Source organism: Xenopus laevis, chromosome 2S (assembly GCF_017654675.1).
Source record: "Xenopus laevis strain J_2021 chromosome 2S, Xenopus_laevis_v10.1, whole genome shotgun sequence".
NCBI lineage: Eukaryota > Metazoa > Chordata > Amphibia > Anura > Pipidae > Xenopus > Xenopus laevis.
The window spans coordinates 57,343,085-57,357,896 of NC_054374.1; the positions used below are offsets into that span (position 1 = coordinate 57,343,085).

A 14,812-nucleotide genomic window follows, 5' to 3' on the forward strand; every position below is an offset into this window, starting at 1 on the left:
GACTGCAATCTCAGCTACTGCCCGCTGACCCGAGTATAAGCCGAGGTAGACTTTTTCAGCACATTTTGGATGCTGAAAAACTCGGCTTATACTCGAGTATATATGGTACCAACGAAAAAAGAACATTATAGTCTGATTCAAGTAATATTTTGTTATTGGAACTTCTCCTTCGGTTATCCCATAGTTTACTCCATTCTGTCTCTGTTGTTAACGTTTTCCCCAGTTCATTCTCCTACATCTGTATATAATGTAGGTCTAGTAATGGTTTAGGGGAGTTAATGTATCTATATAGAAATGTGATATATCTCAGAGGTGTAACCCCATCAACACACCATTTCTCAGTAAAGGTCAGGTCTGTAGTATCTGGATTACATTGGTACCAACATTGTGTAAAAAAGTGGAATAATTGATATGCTCGGAAATCTTCTGCTTCCGGAGGATTATGGACCTCTCATAAGTAGTCTAGGGTGGCTGGACATCTTGCAGGAAGTAAGTTTCTCACAAGCAACCCACAATTGATAAATTGAGGGTTATGAAAAAACTGGGTTACCATGGTGTAAGGAGAATAGTGTATAGGATTGTGCTTAAGTATCCCAGATACTTAAAGTATGTCGCAAAGTGGGGCTAGTGATAAATGGTCTCTAGTTCGCCTGTGTCCAGAGTAAGGCATCTGCTGTATGTGGGGTCACAAACCAATTTTCTAAGGATGTCCATAGAGGGGAAACCACTTTAATTTTTTGATGTTACTGTTCCTTTAGGGACAGCAATAAAGAGAAAACTACATTAATTTCAGAGAATAATTTTTCAAACTCCATAGTAAATATGCCTCTGTATACCCAGGTGATGTTTTCACTTTTTGTACCAACTGGGATACCCATCTACAAAAAGTATAAGCAATGGTAGATTCCAGGAGGATTCCTTTCTGGCTTTAACGTTGTACTTGGACCATTCCTGGATCAGCTTTGTACTAAGAGCTTCTTTAAATCCCCCTGTATTTGGTAAAAAGTTATCCAACCCTTTCTTTAACCCATTAAACAACTATCCCCTGCTCCAATCTGACAGACTGACACACAAGCTACAATTAGCTTTCGAAAAAGTTGAATAGCCTAGAGGTTCACAAACTTTTCTTTATCCTAGATTGTAAAAGTACACAGCAGTACCGTAACAATATCTCACCATCAGATTTTTGCAATTGGTCTGACTCTTGCTCGTCTTTAGCTGCCATTAGAAGGCCAGATACCTAGAAAAAAAGACATCATATCATTAATATGAATTTCTTTGTAATTCTCATTTTCTTCAGTAACAAGATATAAAACTTCTAAATACATAAAAATAAAAGCATTCAAACTATAATACTAATTTGTGTTAACATTCAAAATTATGTTCTGGTGAATAGCTTTATGATTAGTATAACAGCATGGCTTTATGAAGGATGGGTCATGTCAGACAAATTTCATTGCTTTTCATGATGAGGAGGTTAGTTACAAGTTGGACAGTGGACTTGCAGTAGATATGATCTATTTGAATTTTGCCAAAGCTTCAATACAATGCCCCTCAAATGACTGTTTTCTGAAATAAGGTCTGTTGGTCTTTGTGATGTTGGTTGTACATGGATAGGAAGCTGGGTACAGGGTCATGTAAAGAGGGTGGTTGTCAATGCTACAATCTCTACTTGAAGTAGGGTTCTTAGTGGGTCCCATAGGGTTCTGTATTATGTCCACTTTTATTTGTTCATCAAAGGAGTAGGAAAGGCAATTTATACTTGGGGTGCCAAAAGTTAGGCACCCCCAAGTGATTGTATTTACCTGACACCCCAGGCTGGTGATCCTATCAGCAGAAAACTGCACCGGCCTGGGGTTCTGCAACTGAGCACCACAAAAAAAAAATAAACAGATTTCCCATAATACAAACACATATATCAGAAACACAATTTATTTTATGCATGAGAACACAGATGAGATTTGGAAAGTTCTATTTCTCCTGAACACGCCAATAACAAATTTTTATATATTTATTAAAACTTGTATTTTTCTTATTTTTTTAATTAAAAACTATAGAGAATCATGAAGGCAAAAAATATCTTCCAATTGTTAAAGGAACCATCTGCAATTGACTTTTACATGACTTCGACAGGAGTATTTTTGGATTTGGATTTTCAGCTATTAGCAGTTTTCTTTCTCCTTTAAAAATTCAGATTTTTCCACCTTTAAAATATGACCAGAAAAATTCTAGGCTTCTAGGCCCTTAGGTGTGACTATCAAGGGCCATAAGCTCAGTCGCTCACTCACCTTGCACACAAGTTAGACTAGCATAACAGCACCCCAAAGACCACCCAACACCCACAAAATTCATAAAACACTAGCTACCACCCCTCACACACTGGAGATGAGAGATGCCAGGCACTCTAGCAGTAAAAGGGTTTATGTAATTGACAGACACATTCTTCCTACCAGTTGTCACTTGGTTAATCAACACCAACAGATGGCTAAGGCACACAGTTACTTTCAAGCTAGGGTCCTTTTAGACCAGAGGTCACCAACCTTTCTCACCTGTGAGACACATTCAAATGTAAAAAGAGTTGGGGTGCAACACAAACTTGAAAAAGTCCCTTGCGGGCCATTAAGGGCTGTGATTAGCCATTTGGTAGCCCCTATGTGAACTGGCAGCCTACAGGAGTCTACTACTTGGCAGTATACTTAGTTTTTATGCAATTAAAACTTTCTTCCAAGCCTGGAATTAAAAAATAAGCACCTGCTTTGAGGCCACTGAGAGCAACATCCAAAGGGTTGGAAAGCAACCTGTTGCTCACGAGCTACTGGTTGGGGATCACTGTTTTAGACCATCAAAGACAAAACTTATTAAATTTCATATTTAATATTATAAAAGGTATAACATAACAGTACATATGTACAAAAGTATGGTACAAAAAGGCCATGGAAAAAGGAAGGGGAAACATAGAAAACCTATATTCTCACCAAAGAGAAAGAATTTCCTGGTCCTGGATACATTTTCCTGGATTTTACATATATTTTTCCTGGTCCCCAAAAAATGTAAAATGGCCATGCTATTGTAATATTCATTGGTCACAAATATTCCCACTTATTTCATCATTCCCCAACATCAATGCTTTGTTACCTGCCACTGCCCAGATATTCCCATCTAATAAACTGAGTGTAAAACCTAGTTATGTTTGGGCTCATTCAACAGTTAATATTGTATTAAACCCATAAACCTATTATGGGTCTTGATGTGAAGTCTAAGTTGTCCCTGTGTGGGCTTTCACTCCCCCACATGGCTCTATCAGCAGGGCATCAAAGGTTGTGACCCCTTTATACAAGGCTGATTCCAGTCCTGTATCTGTTTCTGGCAGAATGTTGTTTTAATACCATGACCAAAATGAAACTGAAAAGCTTTGCTAAAGTTAGTGTTTTTATTACATTAATAAAACTTGCCTGAAAACTTAGATATGTTTGTATTCTGAAATATAGAATTCCCATGTAGAGACCCACTGCATGTTCTGCCTGAACTGTCTTTCACAGCAAAAGAAATGCAACTATGTAACAAGGTGGAGGACAATAGAGTGGTGCAATTGTTTTTTTTTTGTTGAAGGTTGGAAGGAGGTCTCAGGGGAAAAGGGGGAATGCAGTGCGGCTTTTGGTACAATGAGTGTGCATAGCCCTGTGCCACGAAGTTGTGGTGTTTGGCTACAGAAGGAAAAGGACTGTGACATCACCCAGATTTGAAGTCAAACTCCATATCAAGCTAAATTAATGCAGAATTGCAGCAAACTGAATAAACTCAGGCAACAAATGATATAGCACATGCCTCTACCATTCTGAGTTATTTGCATATTCTTATATATGACTGGATGCCACAAGAAAAGCAAAAAGTGTGCAAAACAGTGGCAAAAAATGAACGTTAGTAAAGCGTGCATGTCTTTCTTACAGAGGACAGCAGAAAGATATTTGTATCAGTACTAGAGGACTGAACTTGGCCCTTGGCCCGCTGCCCAATGTTGCCATCTGTCTTCACTCTCAACACTAGCAGCTCTTGAAAACAGCCTATCTTAGCCTTTGCCTGCCAGCATACCATAGATATGTTCCAGCAAGCTAAGTGTTAAGCCATAGCTCTGAGAAGTAGAAAATCACCGGCACAACAGGATATTTCTAGCAGGGAAACCCTTGCTTGTTTATTTGCGGATGCAACGTTTCGGGGCGTACCCCTTTGTCAAGCATACCGGTAATTAGTATTTAAAGGCTTAACAATAACGTGATTAACAAACATGATTACATAGATAGTAAAAATTGCATAATTAATTACTAAGCAAACAAGGCCATAGATACATAATTCAACAAGGCGAACGTGCAAAAATTGTCCAGTATAACCATCAGAAAAACTGGTTAAAAACACCAAGGATTGTCCCGTATCATATAAATGTAAAAAGTTTAAAAAATATAAAGAATTGTGAAAAAAATTTTCCCTCTTTTTCATTTCTGTTCCAAGAGTGTCCTTCCAGTGGTAATCCGTGTGAATGATTCAAGTAATAAAGGATTAAAAATACTAAAAATCCAGTGTATAAGAAACGATGTGACAACATTAAAATTATCACTACAAAAATATATGGAAACTAGTAGGTTTAAGTAAATTGTTTCTATCGGTGGGTTTACTCTATAATGAGGTAACCAGCGGTGTGCCTCCACCAGGATATTAACGTCCAGAAAATGTAATTTTTCTGGATCAGACTCAAAGGTAAATTTAATGGTCGGATGGACACTATTCAAATAATCAACAAATTATTTTAACATATATAGAGACCCCGTCCACACAAAGAACGTATCATCGACATATCGCATATATTGATGAATACACTGATTAAAGTCAGGATTTGAAAAAATATGGGTTTTTTCAAAATTATCCATAAATATGTTGGCATACGCGGGTGCCAACCCACCAATAGAAACAATTTACTTAAACCTACTAGTTTCCATCCCCCAGGTCTCTTTAAGGGACTACCCAGGAGCCAGCTAATGCGTGTAAAACGTATTACGTCCACACCTGATCAATTTGAATCAGAATCTCTAAATATGGTACAGAGATTTGTGGATAAAGGATACAACCAATCGACACTCATGGATATTAAAAAGGAAGGTGGAATCAATTCATAGAGATGAGGCCCTTATTCGGAAATCAAAAGACAAGCCCAAATCCCACAGAATGCCTTTCATAACTCCCTTTGACACCAATTCCAAGGTTTTTAAGAATATTATTCTAAAACATTGGAATATTTTGAGCACAGACCAGAAATACGTACATCTTTTTGGGTCACCACCCCTCTTTTCCTACAGGTCGAAATATAGAAGAACTTATAAAGAAAAAACCTATGGTACAGAAAGGGGCTCGTACAGTTTTGGGGACACAAAGTAAAGGCACCTACCCTTGTAGGAATTGCGGTCATTGTAATGCCATTATCCCAGGGGCTTATGTAATACATCCACATCAAGGTACTAAACACACAATACATGGATATTGCACATGTGATACTAAGGACGTAGTGTACAGCATTAAATTTGTTTGTTGTATATTGGACAAACAAGCAGGGCCATAAAGCTAAGGTTAAATGCGCATAAATCGGTAATTCGCAACTTCCAATCACCACCTGCAAATTTGGAGACTCCAGACATGAAAGTGACAGAAAAGCCAAAAGAAAAGTTAAGAAGTGAAACATTACTAGCCAAACATTTTCATTCACATAAACATCAACTTTCACAACTTCGCTGGCAGATTTTAGAAAAAGTTTTTCCCAAACCTGGCATGGATAAAAAGAAATTACTACTCCAGAGAGAATGTTACTGGATTTGGCTTTTGCAATCATGCCATGCAAAAGGGTTAAATGAGGAATTTAATATAAGTTATTTTTTGTAATTTTTACCAGTATTAACCCCTTGTACTTCTCTCTTTTAGATAAAGATTTTGTTGATATGTGTCAGGGAAAGATTTTCCTCTTCATACGTGTAGGGTAAGATAGAAATCTAACTGATGCATGATTATGCAACATTGTTACTATGTACTAGTTAAAATGGTTTGATACTATGAAAAGTGGTCACAGAATAGTTACATTTTTTTAAACTTGAATATATTTTTGTACTGATAATTTTAATGTTGTCACACCGTTTCTTATACACTGGATTTTTTTGTATTTTTAACCCTTTATTACCTGAATCATTCACACGGATTACCACTGGAAGGACACTCTTGGAACAGAAATGAAAAAGAGGGAAAACATTTTTTCACAATTCTTTATATTTTTTAAACTTTTTACATTTATATAATACAGGACAATCCTTGGTGTTTTTAACCAGTTTTTCTGATGGTTATACTGGACAATTTTTGCACGTTCGCCTTGCTGAATTATGTATCTATGGCCTTGTTTGCTTAGTAATTAATTATGCAATTTTTACTAATTATGTAATCACGTTTGTTAATCACGTAATTGTTAAGCCTTTAAATACTATTAGCACTAATTACCGGTATGCTTGACAAAGGGGTACGCCCGAAACATTGCATCCGCAAATAAACGAGCAAGGGTTTCCCTGCTAGAAATATCCTGTTGTGCCGGTGATTTTCTACTTCTCTGTCTGTTGTGGAGGCTGCCAATACCTCCTTCATCGAGCACCAGGTTTTGAAAAAAATTCGGACAGCCAGGGTGTGCGAGGTGACTCTACTTGTTTTCCCAAGCCATAGCTCTGTACAGAAATGTCTATATGGTTAGTAGCTTTAAAGTGGACCTGTCACCTACACATAAAAAGCTGTATAACAAAAGTTGTTTGCAAATTAAACAAAGAACCCAAATTGTTATTTTCATTAAAGCATCCATACCTGTTATAAAGGCGTTTAAATATCTGAGCTGTCAATCAAATATTACCTGCCCCACCTCTATGCCTGTCAATTACTTTCACTTTCCATTCAGCACTTCCTAGATGTCACTGCACTCTCCACATTCCCCCTTCCCTCCTCCCACTCTATAATTGTGTAGGGCACTGCGCATGGGCATTACGTCCCCCATTTGGGCACATACACAAGATTTTGGGGGTGATACACAACTTGTCTTAATAACAGTGTCCACAAAATGGCTCCTGCCTGTGTGCTGTGATTGTGTAATTCAAAGACTGAAGGAAATACAATTTAAACAATAAATGTAGTGTAAGTTATATTTTTCTCAACTAACATGATAAAAAATAATTTGGAATTATTTATTAGGGTGATAGGTCCCCTTTAAAGCCATTCCATTTATCTGCCCTAGTTGACAGACCAGAAATGTCAAAAAGTGAAATGTTTTTACATTTAAAGCTTGTTTCACTATTTTTAGGCCACAAGCATCATAATTTATATAAAAAGGGTTTATACTAGTCCTATAGAGACCCATGAATGTTATTAAATCCCTGTGTAAAAGCTAAAACAATTTTATCTTGCACAGTTTATATTTTTAATAAATTGCATTATGTAACAAGTCTTTTTAACCCATCCAACTTGAATAACTTTCCCCATGACTAAACAGCAGCATGTTCATATAAATAGCAGTGTTTAGAAAGCAAATACACATTTTTTACCACTGCAGGATAACAGTAAATTATAATTAAAATCATATTCAGCACCGTGCAATATGTTGGCACTCTAAAAATATATGTTGTTATTAATAATAATAATAATATACAGATACAATACTTTCACGGGTTATGGCACTTCCAGCTGCACATGACTTTAGGCTTCAGGGATCATTAACTTAGTCGCTCACACACAGGTTAGACTAACATAGAAGCACCCCAAAGACCAACCAACACCCACAATCTTGCTGCCACCAATCTCAGGAGAGATACCTTCATTTGTTATACAACAAACACGCTTGTGGGCTAGAGCATTAAAGACAAGCTTATAAATGTAAATATTACTATTTTAATATAATTAAATTAATTCATATTTAAAATAATATAAAAAATGTAATATCATAAAAGGTATAACAGTGTACATTAACATAGATTTTACAAAAGGAGACATGCATTAAAAATACAGTTTATAAAATAAAAAGGAAAAACATGCTAAACCTATACTTAGTTCTGAATATACAATTTCCTGGTCCTGGAGGCAACTGGAAACAAACTGGATATACTCCCCATGGAAATGGATCTTCCTAAGTAAATCCAAGGATTAGTCAAAAGAGCTATTTATCAATTAGTTCAGGGTATCAGGCAAATGGACACTCTCCTCTCCCTCTGAAATGCAAGGGGGCATGGTCTAGCAGGACAAAGATGGAGTTTTTTTTACAACTTCCTGTGAGTAGAGACTGGACTGAAATTCATGATAAAATTGGCTGTAGCAAGCAATGCAAGTCAGCAGCATCAAGGGCAAATAAGGCCTTGAGCTGTATTAAAAGGGCCATTGATTCATGGCAGGAAGCAGTCATTCTTCCACTTTATAGAGCACTGGTAAGGCCCCATCTAGAATATGCTATACAGCATAACAGGACATTATTGTATTAGAGAAGGTCCAGAGAAGGGCAAGATAAGCTGGTAAAAGGTATGGAAAATCTTAGCTATAAAGGAAGACTGGCCAAATTGGGGATGTTCATGCTGGAGAGGAGGTGCTTAAGTGGTGATATGAGAACTATGTATAAATATATAAGGGGATCATATAATAATCTCTCTAATGCTTTATTTACCAGTAGGTCTTTCCAGCTGACACAAGGTCACCCATTCCAATTAGAAGAAAAGAGGTTCCGCCTAAATATTTGGAAGGGGTTTCTTACAGTGAGAGCTGTGAAGATGTGGAATTCTCTCCCTGAATCAGTTGTACTGGTTGATACATTAGATAGCTTTAAGAAGGGGTTGGATGGCTTCTTTGCAAGTGAGGGAATACATAGTGAATAAAGTACCCCCTCTTGTAAAATATAAGGATATTATAAGTTACCGAGGAGTTTCATGACCATATAAAAACACGAGGCCGAAGGCCGAGTGTTTTTATACAGGTCATGGAACTCCTCGGTAACTTATAATATCCTCATATTTTGCAACTGGGGGTACTTTATTTATTATAATACACAAGTTTCAGTGAGTCATGTGACAGAAATTACAAAAAAATTTAATTTTTTAATTGATGTATATTGCGAAGTTTATAAGGATATAATTTACAAGATATTCATGGCTTTTGTGTACTATAGGGTTATAAAATATAGCTCATAGTACAAGTTGCTCCAGGGACTGGTCCAATTGCCATTTTGGAGTCAGGAAGGAATTTTTTCCCCCTCTGAGGCAAATTGGAGAGGCTTCAGATGAGGTTTTTTGCCTTCCTCTGGATCAACTGACAGTTAGGCAGGTTAAAAAAAAAAAGTTAAAAGCTTGAACTTGATGGACGTGTGTCTTTTTTCAACCTAACTTACTATGTTACTAAACAACAATAGTGTGACTTGTCCCTGCCCAGATATTCCCAGCTGTTATACTGAGCGCTATATAAATAAATGATGATGATGATGATACTGAGAGCCAAACATAGCCCTGTTTGGACTCGATTGAAAGCCCCCATCTATGAGTTTTCACCCCTCCACATGAAATGGCTTTTATCAGCCAGGGCTTGGAGCAGGGCATCGCAGGCTGTGACCTCTTTACACATGGGTGATTCAAGACCTTATTTGATTTTGGTGCAGAAATGTTTTATGATACCTTGGCCTGTTTTTCTAACTCTCACATGACTGTATCATAACAAATAATTTTCTTGTTATACTGGTCCTGAGGGAGCATTTAAAGGAACAGTAACAACAAAACATAAACGTGTTTTAAAGCAATAAAAATATATATTGTTGCCCTGCATTGGTAAAAGTTATTTGTTTATGTTAGAAAGTCTACTATAGTTTATATGAATATGCTGTTTGTAGCCTTGGGAGCAGCCATTTAAGATGAAAAAGGAGAAAAGGCACAAGATCCGATAACGGATAAGCTCTGTAGAGTAATACAATGGTATTCTGCAGAGTGCATCTGTTTTCTGCTATGTAACCTGAGTCTTGAATGGCTGTCCCATGGCTACACAGCATCTTGTTTATCAAAAACTTTTTGTGGTATTTAGATCTTTAAATATTGTTCCAGAAGATTTAGAAAGATAAAGTTCTCCTGAAAAAAACAATGTATAGTTTTCCTAGGTAAACTAAAAATCAGCCCCCCCCCCAGGATTCAGTTCGGGATTCAGCCACAATTCTCATTTGGCTGAATCCTTCTGTCCGGCCGAACCGAAATCCAATGCATATGCAAATTAGGGTCAGGGAGGGAAATCTTCTGACTTTTTTCACAAAACAAGGAAGTAAAAAATGTTTTTCCTTTCCCACCCCTAATTTGCATATACAAATTAGGATTCGGTTCGGTATTCGGCCTAATCTTTCGCAAAGGATTCGGGGGGTTGGCCGAATTCAAAATAGTGGATTCGGTGCTTTCCTAGTAAAAGTAAAACAGTACAGTATACCTGACCAAAACTAAAATATAATTAATCCTTATTGGAAGTATAATCAGCTATTGGGTTTATATACAGGGGAACTCCGGCTTCCGAGCCAAAATTTGAAGAAGAGGCCCACATACCACAGAAACCCCTAATATATCCATCACAGTTACCTGTTTCTTCAAAAAGTATAAATAAATGCTATTTTCTATGCTGAAATCCAGCTGTTTTTATCTTTCTGCATCACTTGAAATCCTGGCAGGGAAGGAGGGACTAAACACTGATGATACAAATTGTAACAACTTCTCCACAGCTTACAAACAGCATGCAGGAACTACATAACCCACAATGCATTGCACTATGATGTTCCATTCCTCACGTTTGTGGGTTTGGAGGATGCAGGCTAAGGACAGATGGCTGCTGATACAAAGTAACTGTAGCCAGCCAGCTCAGCAAAGTAGTCAGACAGATGAGCAGGAGATTAGGGGGCTAGGCTTAGGGAACTGTTCGACACCATTTAATATCATGAAAAGTCTGCATATTTTTTAATTGATGTATATTGCGAAGTTGCTTGAAATTATGTTTACTTTTCAAAAAGCTTAAGTTATGTTTTGTGGAGTTTCCCATTAATATTTACATGATTTTCTAGTAAACTTGTATGGTATGAAGATACAAACTACGGAAAGATCAGTTATCCAGAAAAGAACAGGTCCCGAGCAATCTGGATAACAGGTCCCACACCTGTATGTGCCTTTGGGTAATCCTAAATAATCTTGGATTTGGGGCAAAACGTACTTTCCAAAAGTATATGACTGTCTGGGGTGAGTATACTTTTTGTTGCGTTACCGCTCATAAATATGGGTAAATGTGTTAATTTAGCAGTTGGTGAAATTACAGATTTAATAATAGATGGGGGTATCTTTATTTATGGTTTTCATCCATAAAATAAATTATGTTTCTGTATATGGCTGCCATTGAAAGGGGAAAGGGGTAATGGTGTGCAAATTATCCCATTCTCATTTACATTGTATACAGTGTCCCAACATGTTTACTCTTTATCACTACTGCCTAACCAACACATTTGATGAAAGTAATTTTCACCTAGGCCAAGATCTAAATTTAATGGGGCAGTTTTATTAAAGGGCAAAGTGGCCTCAGTAGTGAAAATTCGCCAAACAGACCATCAGCAGGGACATTTTCAATTTACTAACAGACGTAGAGGACAATTTGCTAACGAAAGAGCTCAGCGCTAACAAAGTTTTGAAGTGTGGCAGAGCCTTCCGAGGCCGAACATTCCCCCTTTAGTAAATTTCCCCCCATGTGTCCAATTTTATATGGATGAGGCGAAAACCGTGGCTCATTTACTTTATTAGTCAATTGCACCAATGTCAGGCAACATTTGATCTGCACCCATAATTTGCCCCGTTCCTATGTATAATATATATGCATTCCAAGTTAAAATGTTATAAATATATGCCCTGTATGAGCTGTTCAAATAATGCTGGAATTATGAAACATATGACAAGTTAGTTACGCTATTTAAATGAAACTATGGACACATATGTTATATTGTCTTTGTTTGTAAAAACTGTGGCTGCAGCTTCTGATGGAACCAGGTAACACTTAGGAAGAACTGTAAGTTCCCAACTACGGAACGCATTTTAGGACATCCTCTTACAGAATATCCTTAGGTTACTACGGGACGTGATAGCTCAGAGCTGCCAAATGTCACCCAGCTTTGCCTTGTTCACATTTTCTGATTTGGTGTTATTTGTATTAATTAGGTCAACATTAACTTTTTTAAAACGTGAGCTTTATGATTATGAATTAATATTTTAGCGGTTACAAAGATTATAGCATAACCCTGCACATTGCAGATTTTTATAATCCAGACGTGTCAGTATGGAGATGTAGATTGCATACAGGGCTGGTAATTCCTCGGAGGGTGTGATACAAAATATCTGATAAAAGAAATTAAACGATAGAAGTACCACCGTGTGTTTATAACTAAAGGAATCGTGCCAGCTGAAACGCCATATAACTATTTACGTGCAACTTACCTTCAGTGCACTATTTCGGTATGAAAACTCTACTTCACATGCGGAAGAGATCATTTACTTTGCCACGCCCAGAACCAATGGCATCTGAGAAGCTGACGTATTGGAAACGTAATACTAGAACGGAAGGGAGAGCGAGGAGCAGTGGTTTTGAATGAGCAGCTAGGAGTTAAGTCGTAATATTTATATTCACGAGTTTTCGCGCGTGCACAGTAACATAAAACACCGGCTTGAAGCTCTGCACAGGAAGTATATGAACTGAGGCGCTGCCCCGGTACCGATCACTGCTATATTCAGCCTCATACTAGACTGCCCCTGCTGGATTAACGTTGTCTTAATTAAACCATACGGAACTAAATCAGACCGGCGGATTGTGTTGGGTGCGGAGGGAAATAAAGCACCCTGTATCAGATTTCATTGGAGAAATGATGATCTGTAGCACAGTTCCTGGAGGAGTTTACATAGATAGGAGGAGGCGGGTGGAATTGTGATTTTTTGAGCCGACAGTTCAGCCTGAGAGCGTCGCGCGCATTTTTATATTACAAGGGTGTCTAGATCGTCCAGATTCTAGAACAAGGGCAAATTTACTTACCTCCGAAAATGCACTTGCGACGGCTTCGCTGACATCGCAACACTTTGCAAGGACAACGCTAATTCATAAAAATCCAAAATTGCGTCCAGGGTTCCGAACACTTACGAAGTTGCGCTAGCTATAATATGATAAGAAGTTCAAAGTGATGCCTAATTAGCATACGGCGTGAAGTTAAACTACAATGGACGTACATTACACTACACAAGCCCAGGGAACCTTAATAAAATAAAATAGAGTTTTTATATTGCCCTACACATGTGCCCACTGTATAGTTTATGTGCATTTAGGAAATGTAGGGGAGAAGGAGGGAACCCAAAAAAAAAAGTAAAAGTCGCCAGCGTTTTTTGAGACTTAGAAAAATTTTCAACTTTGTTTGAGGAACTCCTGCCTACTCTATTGCACATCGCCTGGTCTGAGGTGGCGAAGGCATGTCTGGCGCAAGAGGTAACGTTCATTAAAATCCGCATCTTAGTGAATTTGAGTAGTTACGTCCATTCGCCAGAGCGAAAATTCGACTGGCGTTAGAGTGCAAAGTAGCGCTAGAGTCTGTCTCCTTTGCTAGTGAATTTTCTCCAGCTAGTAAATCGGCGAAGTCCCGAAATGACGACACTCTGGCAAATTTTCACTTCGCCCTTTAGTAAATTTGCCCCAAAGCTTCTAATCACGTTGATAATCCCAGTTGCCTGTATACAACCTATAGGGATGTAGCGAACGTCGGAAAAAAAGTTCGCGAACATATTCGCGAACTTGCGTCAAAAATGCGAACGGTTCGCGAACGTCGCGAACCCCATAGACTTCAATGGGAAGGCGAATTTTAAAAGCTAGAAAAGACATTTCTGGCCAGAAAAATGATTTTAAAGTTGTTTAAAGGGTGCAACGACCTGGACAGTGCCATGCCAGAGGGGGATCAAGGGCAAAAATGTTTCTAAAAAATCCATTGTTGACACAGCGCTGCGTTTTGTGCTGGGCAGAAATCACACTACATTTCTAAACCTGTGTAATAAAATGCTTTAAAACGTCCGGCGTCTACATGCCAATCAAGTCGTGTAAAAGTTACAGCCTGTTCACACGCAAAGACGAAACGCGGTGCTTACTGCAACGCAAAAAGACGCAAAGAGCTTTAATGAATGATACCGTCAAGTGAGCAAATAATAGTTTTTAATTACTAGTTGCTTGTCACCTCCAGGATGTTCGTCCTGTTGGTGGCAATATTTCTGTAGTGGTGTGTTTAGCAGTCACCGTGCTTGTGCGCACGTGCACGGTCAGGCAGAGGTAATTCAATGTACAGTGAAGCGAACCAAAAAAACACTGATTCTGCAGTGTGGGCCCAGTTTTGGTCTACTTTATTGATCACCTGCGGTGACCATAAAAGATGCGATTTTGCCACTGTTGCAGAACCCTGAAAAATTAGGCATGTGTACTTTCCTGAAAAATTATGTTTTTTTTGTCGCAGCCACTGAACCAGAAGTCCAGAAACAATATGCCATATAAATGCTGAAAATATTAATTTTTTTTTGTGGCAGCCACTGCAGCACCGAGGCCAGAAAAAATATGCCATATAAATGCAAACAATATTAATTTTTTTTTGTCGCAGCCACTGCAGCACAGAGGCCAGAAAAAATATGCCATATAAATGCAAACAATATTAATTTTTTTTTGGTCGCAGCCACTGCAGCACAGAGGCCAGGAA

The 14,812-nt window shown here is 38.0% G+C and overlaps 1 protein-coding gene across 1 annotated transcript in view; it reads right to left on the reverse strand.

Annotated features, from left to right (window-relative positions):
- bak1.S (BCL2 antagonist/killer 1 S homeolog) overlaps positions 1 to 12,595 on the reverse strand; it is a 74,908-nt gene extending 62,313 nt beyond the window's left edge. Inside the window, 2 exon segments of the mRNA NM_001096118.1 lie at positions 1,177 to 1,240; positions 12,534 to 12,595. Coding sequence (NP_001089587.1) covers positions 1,177 to 1,240; positions 12,534 to 12,587 — 118 coding nt within the window. The 5' untranslated portion in view covers positions 12,588 to 12,595.
- Between the last annotated feature and the right edge of the window lie 2,217 nt (positions 12,596 to 14,812).